General features: G+C 45.3%; 1 protein-coding gene across 3 annotated transcripts; it reads left to right on the top strand.

Annotated features, from left to right (window-relative positions):
* Positions 1-7,945: 7,945 nt before the first annotated feature.
* On the top strand, positions 7,946-17,616 carry LOC124487166. 3 transcript variants are annotated; one of them, XM_047049278.1, is made up of 2 exons: positions 7,946-8,418; positions 9,918-17,616. In XM_047049278.1, the coding sequence occupies exon 2, from the start codon at positions 9,969-9,971 to the stop codon at positions 11,358-11,360; it is 1,392 nt and encodes a 463-aa protein (XP_046905234.1). In that variant the 5' UTR covers positions 7,946-8,418; positions 9,918-9,968; the 3' UTR covers positions 11,361-17,616. The 3 variants fall into 3 exon arrangements, with proteins under 3 accessions (XP_046905234.1, XP_046905233.1, XP_046905232.1); XM_047049277.1 differs by having other exon boundaries at positions 9,937-17,616; XM_047049276.1 differs by having other exon boundaries at positions 9,942-17,616.
* Positions 17,617-18,488: the final 872 nt, after the last annotated feature.

Genomic DNA, 18,488 nt, shown 5'->3' on the forward strand with positions numbered 1-18,488 from the left:
GTTCACAATAGTCATGTCGTCATAAAATGTCCCTCTTTCTGTTTTTTCGTGTAAGATTGAACTATAAAATTAGCTATGAAAATACTACTATAACGCTTTCTAGCATGGCTGCCGCCTAAAAGACTAGGCGGTCTCACGGGCGACCCGCACTCGCTCATTTACAAAGACTTTGACGACCTAAATCAAACATCCGAGATTGCAGTTCCACTCGAAATCGCTTTCTCAACAAAGCCAAATGGTTGGGATGTTTTGGGGGTGGTATTTTTCACTCGTAATCCAAGCTCCAATTTGCGTGCTAAAACGTCTCTGTCACCTAGCTTTTAACACCTAGGTTGTCTATGTAGTCCAAATATTGACTGAGTTTTAGGGGTGTGAAGAGAAACAATAATAATAATAACTAGAACATGCATTTCCGGCTGAAAATGCGTTGGAATGCTGAAATCTGAAATATATTTTTTTAAATGGCTGAAAATATAGAAATGAGAAAATACCTGCAAGCTGAAATTAATTTAAAAAAATTATGATTCACACAAAAGGGGGAGTGTGTAAGTTGAACTGCATCATCTAACAAAGCTAAGTGCTTAAATACAATGCGCGAGAATATGTTTGAATGTTGTGAAGCAATCAAAGAAATAGTTGAATTTCAAGAGGCAGTGTGGAAGCTGAACTGCATCAACAAAGCTAAGAGCATAAATAGCCTACAATGCGGGAGAAGTTGAAAGTTGAACTGTTAAACAGAAGAAGAAGTGGGCTAGTTGTAACAAGAATATTATAGTTTTAACAGCTGAAATTATAGTTGGGATAGTAATATCAGTAGCAGATGTAGCCTATCATTGAGTGCGTTTACTCGGCTTTCTTAGTAGGATTCAATGTTTTGATTGAATGAAACATACAGCAGTGGGGCTGATACAGGAAGACACAGCGACATTTTGTTGCAGAAGAATGATGGTGCAAGTTTTGTCCGTGGAGCATACAACGATTAATAAAAAGAATAATGTAGACGTGTTTGAGTAATCGTACAACTAATTACACATGTAAACGGAGCAATAATATTATTGGCATAAACCGACAATGGCTATCGGGTTTCTCATAGTCAAGTGAAGGCACTCGGTGGCGCAGTAGAACAAAACAGTAGCCTACCATTAGCATTGTAGTTAGTAAAAGAGATATTAGCAGCATCTGCAGAATTAGTAGTTGTAGTGTGGCATAAGATATAGCAGTCCTGGTAGTAGTTGTGTTGTGGTGCTCTTAGTCTTTTAATGAGACGAGTTGACTGAATAGCTTGTCTTGTGTCTCCACTAATCAGCTAAAACCAATCACCTGTGTAAGAGACTGGCGCGTGTTTGTGTGTTTGCCACGGTGATGGTGCAGCTATGGCTGCTAATGTGCTGAGGGCAGAGAATACCAGAAATTTAGCTAGAATCCACACCTCAAACAAGTTAACCTAGACGCAAAACTATACGTCCAATCCAAAAAATAAAGATAATTTCCGAGACCCAAGACTCTGCCGAAACCAGAGATGTCCTTTATATGTCTGTGCGGTCAGAAATACAACTCTACCGGCAGTCTCTAAATCTGGTTGTTTTTGCCTTTTCTGACGAATTTGTCACAAGATTTGCATTGGACTCTATGGGGCGAGAGTTGGACTTTGTCTCGCTTTCTGGGGCTCTGAATAAATGTGCAAGTCTGTTGGATTCCACATACAACTCTCTACAACCAGCACAAAATTAGCTATCTATTGATCCAAAAACGAAGCATGAAGAGCGAAAATTGTGGCAATGCTGGCAAACTAGAAATATGTTTTCAACGACATCTGAAGCTCCCCTCCACTTTAAGCGATTCAGTCTGCACTCTAGGCTTTCCCGTACACACCCATGTAAATCTCAGAAACGGGTTGAAAAAGTCATGAAACATAATCAGTGATATTGAAAAAAGTTGAATAGATGTCAAAAAGCTGAATTATTTTAAAATATTTTATGGTTTTGTCCACATTTTAAAGTTTAAATGGTGGCTCTAGCTGAAAGATTGAGGAAGAAGAAGGATTTGGAAGTTGGAGAAGTTTTAAGAAGTTTGAGAGGATTTAAAAGAAAACTCGAATATTATGAATATTGATTTATATTCTGAAGCAGCATTCCAACAATAAAGATTCAAAGAACAATACTTGTAATGCTGAAGCAGCATTCCAACAGCTAGAAAAGGCTGTTCCTGCGAAACAGCAGTGACAATGCTGAAAACCTGAATGGGGATAGCTGACCATGCTAAAACAGCTGAAAATTGTAAAAAATATATGAAATTTATAAGCTGAAGCTTCAAAGCGATCGAAAAGTATTTTAAATAGGGGCTGGAGCTGGACGAAGGCATAAAACTACAGGAAAGAGAAGAAAAATGCAAAACAAAGTGAAAAAATCTGAAAGAAGAGAAACAATGCAGAAAAGTACAGAAAAGAGAGAAAAAAAAGTACTGGCAGTGTACTAGAACTACAGCCATGACACTGACAACCATCTAGTTGGTTGAACAGGTCCGTGATCTGAGTTAAGATAGTGCCGAGACAGGGCACCGTAGCAAGAGCTCTCCTGTGTGTTTGTTTTTGATGCAATTGCCACTTTAAGTTATGGCCGTGAGATACTTCTGAGGATCCGTGAGGAAGTTTGTGGTCTGTCATTTGCCAATACTGGGCTGAGGTGTGCTGATTTCGATGCGTGCCCCACTCGAGGCAAACAAGGCCAGGAGTCGGGCCGCGGAAGTCGGGAGAAGAGCGAAAGGACTGGGCGGAGGTATCGCCACATACGCTGTACAGCTGAGCCCCTGAGTGGGGACGCTACGGGCTATCAGCGGCGGAAGCGCAGACACCGAGGAAAGCGAGGAGGGCTGCTTGTGAAGTTGCGCAGCTGCCAGTCGAGGATCCCGCTGCCATCCATCTACCTGGCAAATGTCTAGTCATTGCCGAACAAGACGACCTGCTGAGCCGCATCAAGACCCAGCGCGAGGCCCGGGACTGCTCCGTGTACTGCCTGACAGAGACGTAGCTACACAGCGGTGTGCTGGATTCTTCTTTCCAGCCGCCGGGCTTCTCTGTCCATCGCTCGGACAGGGTGAAGGAGCGTACCGGAAAATCGAAGGGTGGAGGTGTGTGTTGTTTTAATTAACAAACTTTGGTGCACGGATTGTGTCATCGTGAACAAAACTTGCAACGTTAACTTGGAATGTCTTATTTTGAAATGCCGCCCCTTTTTTCTCCCATGGGAGTTTTCGGTGATGTTCCTGTGTGGAGTTTACATACATCCGCGGGCGGACATTTCTGTCGCCTTGAGTGAATTAAGTGACATTGTACACAAATTTGAGAATTCCAAGGTTAATGCTGTGGCTATAGTAGCTGGTGATTTTAACAAATGTAATTTTAAAATTGCCTTTCCCAACTACTATCAGCATGTTAAACATCCAACTAGGGGAGCGCACATCCTGGATCACTGTTACAGTAATGTAAAATCTGCTTATAAATCCAGTCTCAGACCGGCCTTTGGAAAATCCGATCACTCCTCTGTGTTACTTCTTCCTACATATATACAGAGGAGTAAACAATCAAATCCTTCGTCATGTATTGTTCAGTGCTGGACGAAGGAGAGTGAAGTGAAACTACAAGGATGCTTTGATGCTACTGATTGGTCTGTGTTCCATTCAGAAAACTTGGATGAGTATTGTGATGCAGTGACTGGATACATTGACATTTGCATTGATTGCTGTGTTCCAAGAAAGGTAATAAAACGGCATGCTAGTCAGAACCCGTGGTACAATGCGGATGTGAATTGGAAAATGCCACAGCGGGCCGTGGCTTTTAAATCTGGTAACGCCGCTGCTTATAAACTGTCCAGATATTCTCTGGAGCGGTCCATAAAAGCTGCTAAACTAGTTTATGGAGCTAAGATAGAGGGTCATTTCATGGAAGGGGACCCACGACGTATGTGGCAAGGGTTAAATTCTATCACTGCTTGGAAACCTAAAAGAGGATCTATCACTAATGTTGATCCATCCTTGCCAAACAAACTAAATTAGTTTTATTGTCGCTTTGAAATCGGAAATGTTGAACCTGTTGTTTTTCCTGCTTGTAATGAGCAGAGTTTTAACCTCATTCAAGAGGATGTCCAGAGGGTTTTGGCCAGGATGAAGGTTAGGAAGGCACCTGGACCGGATTGTATCCCTCCTCGTGTCCTTAATCTGTGCTCCGAGCAACTTGCTCCTGTTCTGACAGATCTTTTCAACATGTCACTGCACTGTTCCAGCTAGCTTTAAAAGATCAATCATAATTCCAGTGCCCAAGAAGTCTGGCCGTCTGAATGACTATCGGCCAGTGGCCATCTGTCCTGATGAAAACCTTTGAGCGGTTGGTGTTGGATTTTATCAGAGACCAAATCCCTGTGTCTGTCGACCCACTACAATTTGCATACAGGAAAAACAGAAGTGTTGAGGACATTTACATTTATTCATTTAGCAGACGCTTTTATCCAAAGCGACTTCCAAGAGAGAGCTTACAAAATAGCATAGGTCACTGATCATAACAACGGGATAGTCCCAAACATTGCAAGTAGCCAAAACATGAAGCATACATTGTGAAAAGCTAAACAAGTGCCAAAGGGAAGACCCATAAGAGCATGCAGTTATACAAGTTACAAAAAACCAACATGAACCACAAAAGTGCAGGACTGTACCTGTAGAAGAACAATCAACAGTAAAATATTTCACAGCGAGTACAAGACTTAACTTAATTATATCTAACCTAAAAGAGCAACAAGTCACTCAATAAGAGTCAAGTGATCCTGGAGGAAACTAACTAACAAGTCCAGCCAAGCATTCTTAAGTGCCGTTGTACTCGCGGAACAAGTGCGTCTTGAGCCTTTTCTTGAAGGTGGGGAGACAGTCAGTTTCCCTGATGGAGGTGGGGAGCTGGTTCCACCATTGAGGGGCCAGGCAGGAGAAGAGCTGGTGTTGGGACCGGGCAGTCTTGAGCGGTGGGACCACCAGGCGGTTGTCTGAAGAAGACCGTAGGTGACGGGTGGGGGTGTAAGGTTGCAGGAGAGACTTGATGTAGACGGGTGCAGTCCCGTTCACTGCTCGGAAGGTCAGTACCAGGGTCTTGAATGTGATACGGGCGTTGATGGGTAGCCAGTGGAGAGAGATGAGGAGCGGGGTAACATGGGAGCGTCTGGGTAGATTGTAGACCAGGCGGGCCGCTGCGTTCTGAATCCTCTGAAGAGGGCGGGTTGCACATGCTGGGAGACCAGCGAGCAGCGAGTTGCAGTAGTCCAACTTGGAGAGGACCAGTGCTTGGACTAGCAGCTGGGTGGAGTGCTCAGACAGGTATCTCCTGATCTTCCGGATGTTGTAGAGGGTGAATCTACAAGACCGGGAGACTGCGGCGATGTGGGCCGTGAGGGAGAGCTCGTCATCCTAGTAACCCCAAGGTTCCTGGCAGAGGATGAGGGGGTCACCGTCGCGGATCCCAGGGTGATTGACAGATCGTGGGAGATGGAGGGTTTAGCCGGGATGATGAGAAGTTCTGTTTTGGCGAGGTTCAGCTGGAGGTGGTGCTCGGTCATCCAGGCGGAGATGTCTGCGAGGCAGGCCTCAATCCTAGCTGAGATCCCCGGATTGGTCGGGGGGAACGACAGGTACAGCTGGGTGTCGTCGGCGTAGCAGTGATAGGAGAAGCCATGGGAGGTGATGATTGGTCCAAGTGAGGTGGTGTACAGGGAGAAGAGGAGGGGTCCAAGGACGGAGCCCTGTGGGACACCGGTGGAGAGCTGGTGGGGGTCTGACAGTTTGCCTCCCCAGGAGACCTGGTAGGATCTTCCCGAGAGGTAGGATGAGATCCACTGGAGTGCAGTGCCAGTGATGCCCATCTCAGAAAGTCTGTAGAGCAGGATCTTGTGGTTAACCGTGTCAAACGCTGCAGAAAGGTCCAGCAGAATGATGACGGATGACCTCGAAGCTGCTCTGGCAGACTGGAGGGCAATGGTGACTGAAAGGAGGGCAGTCTCTGTGGAGTGGCCGGTCTTGAAGCCCGATTGGTTGGGGTCAAGCAGGTTGTTCTGAGAGAGAAAGTTGGACAGTTGGTTAGATACAGCACGATCAATTGTTTTAGAAAAGAAGGGTAGCAGTGATACCGGTCTGTAGTTCTGGAGGACAGAAGGGTTAAGTGAGGGTTTTTTGAGTAGAGGGGTGACTCTGGCCTGTTTGAAGGCAGAGGGGAAGGTGCCAGAGGTAAGAGAGGAGTTTGTAGGACCCCATTTCTTTTGCTTTAAACTCTGTCTATAAGCATCTAGATGCACATAAATCATGTGCTAGAATGCTATTTATTGACTACAGTTCAGCTTTTAACTCAATGGTTCCAACAAAGCTCATTCATAAAATTGAAATGTCTTGGACTTGATGATGCCATCTGTAAATGGATTTTATATTTTTGACTTGTTGACCACAAAGGGTCAAAATCAATGGTTGTATCTCAGATGAGCTATATGTTAGCACTGGTTCACCGCAGGGGTGTATTCTGAGCCCCCTGCTGTTTACATTGTATACTCATGACCTCGTAGCATCTCATGGTAATAATGTCATAATCAAATACGCCGATGATACATTGGGCTATCATTGGGCTGATCAGCTCAATCGATGAATCTCATTATCGCGAGGAGGTGGAAAATGTTGTTCAATGGAGTAATGAAAACAACTTGCTTTGGAACACTTCAAAAATGTGTGAACCTGTTATTAATTTTCGGCGCAATAGGATTCAGTTGCCTATTACTATTCATGATTCTGATATACAGATTATTGAGAAATGTACATTTTTGGGTGTGACTCTTTCTCATGATTTGAATTGGAGCTCTAATACGACTAATATTGTTAAGAAAACGAGACAGCGCCTTTTCTTTCTACGTAGGCTTCGAGAGTTTACTCAAAATACTAAGATTTTATAGAATTTTTACTATTGTGTAATTGAGAGTGTCCTAACTAGTTGTATTACGGTGTGGTTTGGTAATCTCACTCAAAAAGAAAAGAAGGCTTTGAATAAAGTGGTTTGTTCAGCTAGCAGAATTATTGGCTGCACTTTTCCGCTCCTGGAGTACACATATAAAGCTAGACTATTGAATCAAGCTTTACAACTGGCTGATGATGCCTCAGGCCATCCGGCAGGGGCTTTCTTTGAGATGTTTCCCTCAGGGAGAAGGTATCGTTCTGCCAAATGTTCTACTGATCGCCATTTACACAGTTTCTTTCCACAAGCTGTGATTTGAACAAAGCATCTTAAACTAGGCACTTTACATTTATTTATGTATGGATTCATTGTACCGCATTTTTTACATTGAGCATCTTTAACATTGAGGCTACATGTGGCTTGTTTGTCTGTTTTTATGTTGTGTCCTCTGATGTGTTGACTTTGCAATTTGAGCTACTTGCACATTTTTTCCAATGCAGGTTACACTGTAAATGGCTAATAAAGTGAATCTGAATCTGAGTTGGACAATACTGCTGTGAAAGGTATTTTTGAAAGGACCTGGAGCAAGATGAAGGCAGTAAACAGAAGAAAAGAAGATGAATGCTAAACAAAAAGGGGAACATTTCAGAAAAATGAGCTGCAGGAAAATGTGAAAACTTAGCAGAAAACCAGTTGTTTAAGTCTGGGGTGAACGAATTTGAAGGTAAGAGGACAACACTGGAATGACTTGAACTTGCTGGAAAAACGTAGCAACCCTTGGTCATTGGCAACAGACTGGCAACATTGCTAATGTTGTCGTAGGCTAAGAAATCATCCTATAGTGAGATATATGGATGTTGGGGTCACATCAGGGCAAGGCCCAGAGTAGGGCATAGAGCAGGGTAGAAAGCACTAGGCTGTGCGCAAGATAATATAGATGAGTCACAATGTTGTTGTGCTCAGGGCCCGTGGTCAGTTATGGAACAAGCACTTGGCTGTTCCAGCTCAAACTTCCTGTGTCAAGAATGTGTTTTCCCAATAGGGCAGTTAGGGAGCTGTATGCTTCACACAGATAAGCAAGGTCGGGGTGACATGGAGTCTGTTCCCCTAGATAGAGATGACCATGGACTCATGACAACCGGTAAACAAACAGACAAGGGTCTGTTTAAGATTGACCAACACGTATTGATGAGATGATGCCAAGAGTTATTTGTGTAACGTGTATGAACTGTATAAATGACCTGGAGGAAATGAAGGAGGTTGGAACTTCTCAGGCTGAGAAGCTCTAAGCGATTGTGAATCCCAGAGAACCTTTTGTAATAAAGCAGACCTTTGTAATCCGAACTCCTCGACTCAAAGCCTAATATTCTTGATCGATAAGAACCACTTCAGAAGCCTTCCACAAAACTGGTGAAGCCCGACGAGATTCAGGAGAAATCTACATTTGGACTAAGGTAGGCAATTAAAAACCTGTTAACCTGACAAATGCCTATATACGAATTTTGAACTGAGCAAAGTGAGAAGGCTGAGAAAGAAGAGGAAGTCGGTTACAAACGTTGAGTTACAATAGGATACTTGTATGTCTCCCTGAATGAAAGGATAATGAATGTAAATGTTTTTTTGCTAAAGCCTTCAAAACTATCGTATTCGGTAAGGGGTAGCTAGGGGAGTATCCGGCGATTCCTAAGGAGATAAAGACAAAAAGGCAAAAACAATGTATGGCCCAGTAAAAAGATATTCGAGTAAACTGAGTAACCATAACGTTTAGAAACCTTGATTTAAACTGGTAATAGTCAAGGGTTCAAGGGTCAACAAATGATATCAACACGTGTGGAATGACTGGAGTTTGTTGTTACACTACAAAACAAGGCTATTGGAAAAAATCATGTTAGCCAGAGATGTAAAAAATTTGACGAGCATCTGCGTGACTAACCTTTTTAACAGACCTCAACAAATTGTATTATTGTAATATCCGTCCTGTCTAAAGTTTTACTACTAAACAACAAAGTGGCAGCAAGGAACTAGTGGCCACTAGATCTTTAGTCGAAAGTGAGTTAGGACTAGCTATCCGTATGATTCATCTCAAGACGTGCTGAATAAACTTTAACAGTAGATTGATATCCGTAGATAATGTATATAATGAAAAACAATGTTTTGATGACATAATCAAAGAGATAAAAGTCTTGCCTAGCTCCGAAACTCCCTGAGACAGCTGTGTTAACAAAAGCTGCCGCAGGAGGATAGGAGGACAAGACTAAATCTCCGTTAAAATGCTAAAAACATGTGTGTGAAATGGAGTCAGGTAAAACGAAGAAATAAATCTATTGACAGTTTTGATATTAACACGTATAATCCTGAAGAAAACCAGGAAAAGGAGCCTGTGGCAAGAGAGCTGCGTCTATTGCGCAATCATTCGCATACTCACAGCTGGGAGCAGAGTGACTTGTACAGGCGGGGCTGAGCAGGGTCAAAGGGCGTTGCTCAAGTATGTGTGTATATCAGAACTATGATAAGAAGGTTGAATTAATGAAGAGTGTTATAATTCTAAGAGAACAATCATTTAACTATTTGATAGAACATTTTTAAGAAATGTTTTAGAAAACGAATCAAGAACAAAGATTCAATAAATAAAATGATCAAAGTAAACTGCAAAAAGCAAAGACTGAACAAATGTGGTAAAAAAAGTATCTTACATGCTGTTCGCTGAACATTACAGACGCTGATCCGGGCATTTAGACCCATGTTGCTTGAAAACTGATAAAAGGAGTAGAAATAAAACTGTTGACTGTAATAAAATGAAAAGAGAGAACAATGAGTGTGTCTCCATTACTGTCAGCTGTACATTTGCCTCGTTCAACAAACACTTAAAGTATTTACATTTACACTTAAAGTATATTAAGGAAGATACAGGAATCTATATATCGCAAATGGCATATGTATATAAACTGGCCAGTAATACTCATATCCTTAAGTTTAGATCTGCCTGTTCCATCCCAAATGCATCATGAGTGTGCCAAAAAGACCGGTAGAGGGAGGAGCCAGAGCTATCCTGTCGCCTGACCAGACCGTGCCAGCTGGGCCTCCGCGCGTGACCGCCCAGGAGGTCCTCAGCCTCCAACATCCTCTTCTCCGAGAGCGTCTCCTCGAGATGAACAGGAAATGGGCTAAGCGCACTGCCAAGATGACACCGTCATGGCCGGAGCACGGGACCTTCGATCTAAGCCTCTGCAACGACATGAGGGTCCTGGTCGTCAATCACAGCCATTCTGGATCGGTCAAGGAAAAACTCAGAAAGCAGAAGGAGGAAGCTGGAGTTCTGAAGCTGTACGAACAACAAGGACAGAACTATTGTGACACAGTTAAGGCTTGCCTGCTCGCAGCCAAAACTGATCATGGGACTCTAGATAGAGCCTCCCCTCCCCCATATGATAAAGAGAAGAGCAGCTCTGCCCCACCCAGAAATACCTTGTATGCGGGTGAGGCAGAGAACCCAAGGTCTTCATCCATCTTTATGGACCGGTCCACGACCCCAGCCCCTCCCCGTGCCCAGAGCCCTGTCCATCCCCTCCCAGACAGAGAAGCAAGTCAGGGAAGGCCAGTCCTTGACAGAAGGCCTCCCTCATACTATCAAGCCCCCATCCTGGTCAGAGGAGATCAGATGTACTATGTGCCCTGGACGACAATGGACATGACAGGACTAATTTCTCGGCTCCCTAATCCATATGAGGGAGCGAGTAGGTGGATTAAGGCGTTTGAGCAAGAGACACTAGGCCACAATATAGCCATTGGAGACATAAAAATGATTCTTGGGTGTACCCTGGGGGCGGGAAGCTTGAGTGACGTCATGCACTCACGACACCTGGCAGATGTCCTAAGTTCACATGTAGAAGATGGAGATCTTTTCAATGGAATTCGCACCGAAGTCTGGGAGAATCTGAGAACCCTTTTCCCGGACCGGGTCAGGCTGGACATGCTGATGGGGGAGACAATTGAACCATCTGAGCCACCAATGGCGTTCATCCACAAAACCTTGGGAAAATGGAGAGCTGAACTGGAAAAAAATCCAGAAGAAGAGGTCCTGCAACAAGCCATGTTTCGACAAGGGGTCGTTCGAGGCCTGTCAGAGACTGTTCAGGGGCGGTTAGGAGACGTAGTGAGTCTCTATTCCATGCCTTTTGCCCAGTTTTGCGAACACATCACCCATGCCGTGTTAAGGGAAAAGAAAAATGAACACAAAAGGCTGCAAAGTGACCGAGAGGACGTGCGGAAGCTGAACAAACTCCAACTCAAGTCCGGCCTACAAGCAGTGCTCACGACTCCCCCTGAAGGCTACATTCAAAACAGGCAGTGGGGGAGCAAGCCAGAAGTGCTGGCGCTGGGCCTAGTTTCCCAGTAGCCGCTCCCCTCCTAGAAATGATGAAAGAAGCAGGAGTCACCGCTCTACAGACACAAAAATGGACTGAGGGGGGGAGAAAGCATTCACGGATATCAAACTGAGTCTACAACAGGAACCAGCTCTGGCCCTCCCGAACTACGAGAAACCCTTCTTCCTGTATGTATCCAACCGCACACACCACGCCACTGCAATGTTGACACAGTCCTCCAGCGGAGGACGAAAGCAACCAATTGCTTACTATTCATGTGGACTGACACCAGTTGAGGCAGCCTTGCCGCCATGCTATCAAGGTTTAGCCGCAATACACCACATGTATGAGAAGGCATCAACACTCACTGTGGGCTATCCAATCACAATTTACACACACCACAAAATTGCAAATCTTGTCAAACGGGGTACATTTCTACTGACAAGGTCACGAGTCAGGAGTTATGTCACAATGTTTCGAAGACCCAGACGGCTTGAAAGCCGGATAGGCAGTGGTGAGGCTAGCAGAACAGGGGGTGTTCGCTACACTAAAAGAAGAGGTAAAAATATTATAAATATGTGAAGGAATATGAAGAATTTGGGTTGTCAGTAACTAACATATTTTCTGTCCCTTAGGAATCGTATAATTAAACTATGCGAAGGGGGGAGCTAATGATATAAAATTTGGACTATGGTCTCAGAAACAGAGGCAATTTTAAATCGATCATTTATTTGATAATTAAGCAAAGCACACCCTAAGTAACATCTATAATTTTGATAGTCTAACCCTTAGACTATGGTGAAGCTTTTTTTGTTCAAGATGTTTTGTAGGAATACAAGTAAGGAGAAGGAGGAGAGAACGAGCCTCGGAGAAACCAATCAGTATTCAGCCTGGTGGCCAAGTCTCCAGTAAAGGCGACCGGGGGAAAAGTCAACACCCCCGTGTAGAAACACTGCCTGAACACAGGGTCACGAGCAACGATGACCACAACACAGTTTGAAGGGTCAACCATGTGGTCCATCTGGAATCACTGTTATAAATCCCACATCAAACTTGGTCACACCTATAACACCTATTGACTCTGATTTCCCTGATACAGTACAGGACAGTGCTGTCCTAAAGGCAAAGCGCACAAATGACGTTGGTTAACTCTCAGCCCTCGAACTGGGCCTGAGACTGAGGTTGAAAGCTTCCTGCTCGTGCCTCAGAAGTCAAGGTTGTGCTTAAGGCCAAGGACCAAATCCAGGGCCAGAAGTTACCAAGCCACCCTGGTCAACGTCGAACAGTCACTCAAACCTGCTCCCTTTGAGGGATCAGAAAATGAAACTCAACCGCCGAATGCCAACAATCCCTTCCTGGTTGCGTTCCAACTGGGAAGAAGGGGGGTGAGTGGAGCGGGGACACATGAGGTGGATGCAACAGCAATATTGTCATTTGAAATGTGAAACTAAAGTAATTGTTAACAACATGCATAGGTGGTTTAGGTTGATAGAACCAGGGTTTATTGATGACATTAACGATGTTTGTTGGCTGGAGTTAACACCTCCCAGGCTCCACTGCCCTTGCATGGAGAACAACTGGCGAGTGGCAGAGGAATGTGGGGATTGGAGATGTATGCCTACATCCACATTGTTCCTGATGAAGTTTCACAAAAGCTATGACTAAACTAAACATCCTAAGCTTGAAGCTGTTATGACTGTATACCCATCTCTCTGTCCCGGTTTCTATAAAACTCACCTCCACTATGATGACAGAGTGCCAACCAATGCACCAAGATCATCTAACAGAATAAGACTCTCCCCTGACCACAGAAGTATCCTGTTCCTGGACTGTATCTAATTCCAGGAGAAAGTAAAACCAAAACCAGATCCAGGGGTCGAGCCAGTGAAGGTTCACCAAGGGGGGACAGCACCTGAGGCCATCGACCTCCAGCAGCCCCGCCAGTGAACCCGATGACGCCACTACTCTTGCAGCCGCTAAGAGACATGCAGCTGTGAGCGAGCAGGGGACGATCCTGGCAGACCCCACACCGCAGAACCCCTTCCCGAGCGAATCGCTCGGTGAGGGAGAGGTAAGTGGGATGACACGGGATGTTTTAGGAAAAGGGATGAGCAGCATTAATCTTGACACCATGTATAGCACAAGTAATTGCCCATGCAATGCCATCAACGAACGCAGTAGAGAAACTTGAGGAGGCTCCTCGCAAGAGGCGGGCTTTCACATCTGACGTAACAATCGATGCCATAGGTCAGCCAAGGGGGGTGCCCAATGACTTTAAAGCTAGAAATGAGGTGGCTTCAGGGTTTGAATCCATCTTACCCTGGATAACGGTAAATAAGAACACTGAATGGATCAATTACCTGTATTATAATCAGCAGCGTTTCATTAACTATACTGACGAGGCTCTCGCCACCCTGGGACAGCAGCTGTCAGCAACATCAGCAATGACCTGGCAGAATCGTCAGGTATTGGACTGGCTGCTGGCCGAGCGTGGGGGGGATTGCACTCTGATTGGACAGGTATGTTGCACATTTATACCAAATAACACTGCCCCTACAGGACGATTCACTCAAGCCATGTCTGACTTAAAAGCACTGAGAGAGGAGATGAAGGCTAATGCAGGACACAAAACTGATTGGTTCGAATTCATGAGACAAAGCTTGGGAGATTGGGGGTTTAGCTGTGTGAGGATAGGGATAGCTGTGCTACTAACCTTATTGGCCATAGTATTGATCCTCTGCTGTTGCATACCCATTTTCCGGTCTCGTGTCAAAACCCACTATGCCTTCCCAATGGTAGCAGAGAAGGGGGAGTTGGATGACTCACAACCTCTTTTTCTGCTTTCTTCTATAAGGTTAGTTTTTTTCAATGTTTAAATGTTTTAAAGGTTCTCCGACGATAGATTTCTGACGGTGTCAATTGTCAATTGACACCTTTGTTAGAATAGCTTGTTTCTAAAGGGGTTCAGCTTGTTTCAAAGGGGGGTTCACAATAATTTATAGCATGGCTAAATGCATGTCAATATCACTTGAGGGAAACTCCTAAGGTGACGTAAGTCATGGAGGTAGGACATTTGCACCGGATTGCCCAATATCTTCGTTGATCTAATTCAACTGAGGTTGCTAGCTATCGCACATCACCATTTCCTCTTGCAGAGGAAATGTGAAGTCAACTGTTTCATCTACCGTTCACATTTGAATCGTTGATGAGCAACAAGTTATGCTTTTAAATCCATGCTATCTTAGTCAATACATGTATGAAAATTGAGCGAAAGTAGGCTTCGTAGGAGGGCAGACCAGACTTTGTACCCTTTCTAGGTGAAATGTCACATCTTCCCTACAGTGGGGGGGGGGGGGGGGGGAGGTCTTACGCTCCCCTGCTCCTGCGCTTAATCACTAGGACGGTCGTGTGGTTGTGACTCCTACGGATCGCTATCCTCCGTTTCCCCATTCTATGCTGCTTCTATCTCTCAGCGCAGGTCGCAGAGGCTTCATGCAGCGGCCGGTCGGGTAGAAGCAGCCCGTATCCGCCTCCCGTGTGAATGTACATCTTTAGCGCTGGTAAAACGTGCGCTTCAGTGGCATTTGGCTAGGTTACTACGGATAAGACATCCCTGCTTGCTGTTTCTGTTGGACGCCGATTCGCTTGTCATGCTAGTGGGGCATTGCAGACCTTGCCGTGCCCTTTGGGGAGGCTGCTCCTCTCTACCCGGTTGTACTTGGTTCTGTGTATCGCGGGTCTCTGAAACGGTGCGTGTAGGCCTTGGCTTGGAGTCACTATACGCCATTGCTCATATGCTGCACCTTCAGGGTTTTTTGGGGGGGCTTCTTAGACTGCAGACTACTAGACTACTGATTTAACTTCTTGTACTTGCTGTATAGTTATCTTTGTTTGCTTTCCTACAGGTACTCTCTTGCACTTCGAGGTTCATTTTGTTTAATTGTCCAACTTGTTTAATTAGGCCCCTACATGGTTTATGGTTCTTCCCTTTGGCATTTATTTGCCTTTATCATGTATGCTTAATGCTTTGGCTACCCACATGTTTAAGGCTCTCGTCATTGCACACAGGGGTCCTTTCTGTCCTTTCCTGTCCTTAATGGGCTATTTTTTTGGAATAGGTGCTGCTAGTTCGCCATCGCAGGTTGTAGTGTGGGTCTCGACGCAGCTGTTCGTCGTCAGCGTACATGTCATATCTTTCGTCCCGATGATGCTGCCGTCATCAATGCCAAAGATCGCTACGGCCTTGATGGCTCTCGATGAGCAATTGCAAATAACTGGTGGTGGTGGCAACATGTTTGCGTAAACTGCTCCTCTGTCTGCAGGCATCGATGCCCTCTCCGTTGCTGGCTGATCCCAGGCCTTCCGCAGCATGCCATAACATCATTCAGAGGGCATCGGTCCTCCAGCATCACAGGTTATCACATAGATACATGAGGGCATCGGTCCTCTATAGCTATAGCTAACGCATGCTACACATCATACATTGGGGCGTCGGTCCCATGGCCTTTGCTGGCTATTGCACTCTCAGGGCGTTGCTAGCCCCGGCCTTGACTGGCTATTGCACTTCAGGACAGCGTCCTCTAGCCTAGGCTGGCTATAGCGTACATACATTAGGCACGTGACTTCACAAGGGCATCGGTCCTCCAGCCAACAAAGGCTCATATGCTCCTCAGCCGGCAAAGGCTACTCACACACTCATGGGCGTCACCCGCTAGCCTACGTAGGCCATCTGTACACAGGGACGTCGGTCCTCCAGCCGGCACAGGCTGTGCACATAGACTCAAGGGCGTAAGCCCTATAGCACACCTAGACATACGTACGCGGGGACGCCGGTCCCCCAGCCAGTGCACAGGCTGTCACATAGACTCAGGGGCGTCGGCCCCCTAGCCTACCTAGGTCACGTACGCGGGAACTTTGTCCTCCGGCCATCACAGGCCTCGCACATAGATTCAAGGGCGTCGGCCCTCTAGCCTACATAGGTCATGTACGCGGGGACGTCGGTCCTCCAGCCCGCACAGGCCGTGCGCCCTTTAGCCGACCAAAGCCGGCAAAGGCTTTCACCTGCCAATCTGAGGGCGTCGTGCCTCAGCCAGCCAAAGCAAACTCCGACAGCATGAGGGAGTCGGCCCTCTAGCACATTCTCAATATGCACTAGGGCAATTGCCTCTGGCCTGGAGGCTACAGCGTAATCAATGCTTCTCTTTCCCTTAGCGTCTCTGTATAGGTACAGGTCTACGGATCTGTCTGTGCTTTGCCGTCTCCTGAAGTCTCCTGGGAGTCAGATGGCTGAGCGGTGAGGGAGTCGGACTAGTAATCAGAAGGTTGCCGGATCGATTCCGCCCCAAGCCAAATGACATTGTGTCCTTGGGCAAGGCACTTCACCCTACTTGCCTCGGGGGGAATGTCCCTGTACTTACTGTAAGTCGCTCTGGATAAGAGCGTCTGCTAAATGACTAAATGTAATGTAAATGTAAATCTGAAGGATCCGGCCCGGGTATGTATGCTCTTGCCTTGGTCATTCTGTATAGCTACTCTCGTATTGATCGCGGTCGCTCCGATCGGTGCTTCGCACCCAGGTTGGCAGCTCTCCGTGTTGTGTTTGTGTTGCTTATTCCCCAGCGGTTTCATGATTCCTCCTGTTGGTGAGTATGTTTTCGTTTGGTCTCTACTTTCCTACCCTTTTACTTTTGGGGATTCTTCTTCGGGCGTTGGGCAGGCGCCCGTTGATTTATATAATTCCCCGCGGGGTCCAAGCTCCAAACATTGTAGTACATTTATTATTCTGTAATAAATATCTTTCACTTATCCAGGTCTCTCCTGATTGAAATGAAGCATAGCGCAAGTTCAGTCAGGCAAGACCGATCTCTGCACTCGGGCTCAATCGTAGTTTACATTACTCACTCCTCCCGCTAAGAACGCCCTACCTTCCCCCGTTCCCGGGTCGGGCGGTCACTGGGGTTCAGGTTGATTAGCGCTCCCGCCTACAATACATGGCGTCATATGATCCGTGCCTTTAAATACGATTCTCTCCCTGTGTAGTTCGTTCATGCTGTCAAGTGCGCAACCCTCCACCTCCCTGTCGCCACCAGGTTCCTGTCTCCATCTTCGGCTCGATTGGTCGTCGGCTGTGCCACCGCCACCAGTGTCTGGAGTCCGCGGGGGATTCTTCTTTGGGCATTGGGCAGGCGCCCAATGATTTATATAATTCCCCGGGGGGTCCAAGCTCCAAACATTGTAGTACATTTATTATTCTGTAATAAATATCTTTCACTTATCCAGGTCTCTCCTGATTGAACTGGCTGAATGGTTTTCTTGATGTTTTAACATGTGTTTCTACATGGTAAAGGTGCTTTGTGAAACTGTGTAGCCCTTAGATTTAGTTTTTGAGATTTTCATTTTTTTATTGCTTTAAAGTGCTTTTCAGCTCCTGAATAGCGTTTTCAATGCATTTACAAAGTTTGGCATGTAACTTCTGGCTGAATGGTTTTCTTGATGTTTTAACTGTTATAACATGTTTCTGTGGGTGTTTCTACATGGTAAAGGTGTTTTGTGAAGCCGTTTAGCCCTTAGATTTAGTTTTTGAGACTTTCATTTTTTTATGGCTTTAAAGTTTTTTTCAGCTCCTGGAAAGCGTTTTCAATGCATTTACAAAGTTTGGCATATAACTTCTGGCTGAATGGTTTTCTTGATGTTTTAACTGTTAAAACTTGTTTTTGTGGGTCTTTATACACTATTCAAGAGCTGAAAAGCACTTCCAATACAGAACTCAAAATCTCCAAAACTGATTCTGGATCCAAAATCTTGCCACAACTATGTGGATAGGATGAAATACATTTGTTTTCAGTTAGTTTGACCTGTTTTAGGCAGAAATGTAAGCACTTTCATATCATGTGTGGCACAGAAGTAAACATTTCAGGCATTCACCTAGAAGTTTTAGACGAATCCTTGCAAATGCATTGAAAACGTTAATCAGGAACTGAAAATTACTTCAAAGCAATACAAAACTCAAAGTCTCCAAAATGATTCTGAAGCCAACATCTTGTAAGTAGGATGTGGATAGAATTAAAAACAGTTGCTTTCAGTCAGTATGGTCTGTTTTAGAAATTCACCCAGAAGTTTTACATGAAACCATGCAAATGCATTGGAAAAACACTATTCAG

The sequence above is a fragment of the Hypomesus transpacificus genome, chromosome 25 (genome assembly GCF_021917145.1).
Source record: "Hypomesus transpacificus isolate Combined female chromosome 25, fHypTra1, whole genome shotgun sequence".
In the NCBI taxonomy this organism is placed as follows: Eukaryota; Metazoa; Chordata; class Actinopteri; order Osmeriformes; family Osmeridae; genus Hypomesus; species Hypomesus transpacificus.

Bases quoted from the DNA above. Each gene is read 5' to 3' on its own strand.
- LOC124487166 (XM_047049278.1), top strand. From the start codon at position 9,969: ATGAGTGTGCCAAAAAGACCGGTAGAGGGAGGAGCCAGAGCTATCCTG.